Below are 2,403 nucleotides of genomic sequence, written 5' to 3' on the forward strand. Positions count from 1 at the left end.
TCGCCCAGTGCAGTAAGACGATGAATTTACTGCTGAAAGACGATCGCTCAGTGCAGTAAGACGATGAATTTACTGCTGAAAGACGATCGCTCAGTGCAGTAAGACGATGAATTTACTGCTGAAAGACGATCCCTCGGTGCAGTAAGACGATGAATTTACTGCTGAAAGATGATCTGCTCAGTGCGCCTGGTAGGAACGCACCAATTTTAAATTAAGATCATTTCATGAGTAGGAGCAGAGTTTTGGTACATCTTAATGTTAACGCCTACATTTATTACTAATTTTTAGACAAACTTTCCCCAAAGTGTAAAGCTCAAATTATGGTTAGGGAAATATTTTGCTAACAAAGTTGATTTTCAAAGTTTTATAAACATATCTTGGGTGACCCTTTAGAATATTGTTGGGACCGACCTGTTCCTGATCGGTGAAGATCATTTTAAATCGGTTCACCTCAGAAGTGATTGAGTCTCAATTCAAGGATTATTTTCTGAATGTGACCTTGAAATCTGTTCACTGGTTCGTGACTTGTTTGCTTCCACGAGCACACGAGAAAAGACGACAAGAAAGATCAACACAACTTTGACAAACTCTTTATTGAGGTTGGACAATAAAAATCCATCCCATGGCTAAATATGGGACTGCAAAATAATTAAAATGTTAAAATATCAACAAAATGCTTAGAAAGAAAAAAGAGCTTCATTAATGATTTCAAACATTTATTTCCAGCGAATGTTTCACACCGTGGAGCCTGAACCTGCCAAACAAACAAAAAAAAGTCTGAACAGTCCACAGAGCGAAGACGGATGTATAATTTTTACAGTCTCATGTAAATCAAATGAAAATGTAGGACGTGAACAAGTGCACGTGCGGATCAGCACCTGTTTATTTATAGGTGTGGCTCTCGGTCCCACCACGCCCGAACCCTGAAAGACGAGAAGAATGGGACAAACCTTCAGCAGCTGATAACTGAGTGTTTACAGCCTCAACTAAACGTCTTCAGCTTCTCTGAGCGACGCAGACATTCATGACCCAGCAGGTCCCACAGCGACCCGTCTGGCACTTAGACATTTTTATCCACTGTTGCCGCCGCCTGTGAGCTCGTTCTTCTGTCCGTGAGTTTGAATGAAACTCTCAGAAAACTTGTGAACTTTCAGAGGCAACCCAGTTAAAGATGGCTGCCACAGCTAATCCACCTGACGAACATAAGATGGCTGCCTTAATCAGGATTCCAGCCACTGGGTTCAAGTTTGGTGTGGTCGCAGCGGACACACAGTGCACCGACACGTTGTGCACTATTTAATGAAATCGGGCCAAACATCTGTAACTTGGCCCGTTCTCATTGTCCCAGTTCGAAGAGTTTAGAACTCCAACCTGAAAGGGTTAATCTGAGAAACGTTTAGATTTATTGTTGGGGGTGTGACGTGGATTGTGCTTACCTTTTGGTCCAAAGAGCGCGGCGTAGCAGGGCTTGTGACAGTACGGCTTCCCTTCATGCTGCAAGAGGAACATTTACAACAGAAATGTCATGTCTGGGTTTTAACATCAAAAGTTTAGTCTGGTCTTTTTTCAAGTAAAGTTTTGTCTAACAGTTATGAGTATTTAGTCAGCTGTGACAACAGTCATCGAGGATAGTATGTGCTGAGAAATTACTCATGATTGATTAGAGCCCCACTGATGTATCTCTACAGCCAGTATATCTCTAGGGGCCAGTATATCGCTAGGGCCAGTATATCTCTAGGGCCAGTGTATCTCTACGGCCAGCGTATCTCTACGGCCAGCATATCTCTACAGCCAGTATATCTCTACGGCCAGCGTATCTCTACGGCCAGCGTATCTCTACGGCCAGCGTATCTCTACGGCCAGCGTATCTCTACGGCCAGCGTATCTCTACGGCCAGCGTATCTCTACGGGCCAGTGTATCTCTACAGCCAGTATATCTCTACGGGCCAGTGTATCTCTACGGCCAGCGTATCTCTACGGGCCAGTGTATCTCTACAGCCAGTATATCTCTACGGGCCAGTGTATCTCTACAGCCAGTATATCTCTACGGGCCAGCGTATCTCTACGGCCAGCGTATCTCTACGGCCAGCGTATCTCTACGGCCAGCGTATCTCTACGGCCAGCGTATCTCTACGGCCAGTATATCTCTAGGGGCCAGTATATCTCTACGGCCAGCATATCTCTACGGCCAGCATATCTCTACGGCCAGTATATCTCTACGGCCAGTATATCTCTACGGTCAGTATATCTCTAGGGCCAATATATCTCTATGGCCAGTATATCTCTATGGCCAGTATATCTCTAGGGCCAGTATATCTCTTGGGCCATTGTATCTCTAAGGCCATTGTATCTCTACGGCCAGCATATCTCTAGGGCCAGTATATCTCTAGGGCCAGTATATCT

General features: G+C 44.7%; 1 protein-coding gene across 1 annotated transcript in view; it reads right to left on the minus strand.

Moving 5' to 3' along the window:
- Positions 1-674: 674 nt before the first annotated feature.
- The window catches only part of crip1 (cysteine-rich protein 1), a 5,159-nt gene continuing 3,430 nt past the window's right edge, over positions 675-2,403 (minus strand). Inside the window, exons 3-5 of the mRNA XM_037695536.1 lie at positions 1,437-1,494; positions 879-923; positions 675-754 (exon numbers count right to left, since the gene is read on the minus strand). Of these exons, the coding sequence (XP_037551464.1) occupies positions 883-923; positions 1,437-1,494 (99 nt within the window). The 3' untranslated portion in view covers positions 675-754; positions 879-882. The remainder of the gene's footprint in view (positions 755-878; positions 924-1,436; positions 1,495-2,403) is intronic.

This window comes from Nematolebias whitei, chromosome 21 (genome assembly GCF_014905685.2).
Source record: "Nematolebias whitei isolate Nwh7 chromosome 21, NemWhi1, whole genome shotgun sequence".
NCBI classification, from domain to species: domain Eukaryota; kingdom Metazoa; phylum Chordata; class Actinopteri; order Cyprinodontiformes; family Rivulidae; genus Nematolebias; species Nematolebias whitei.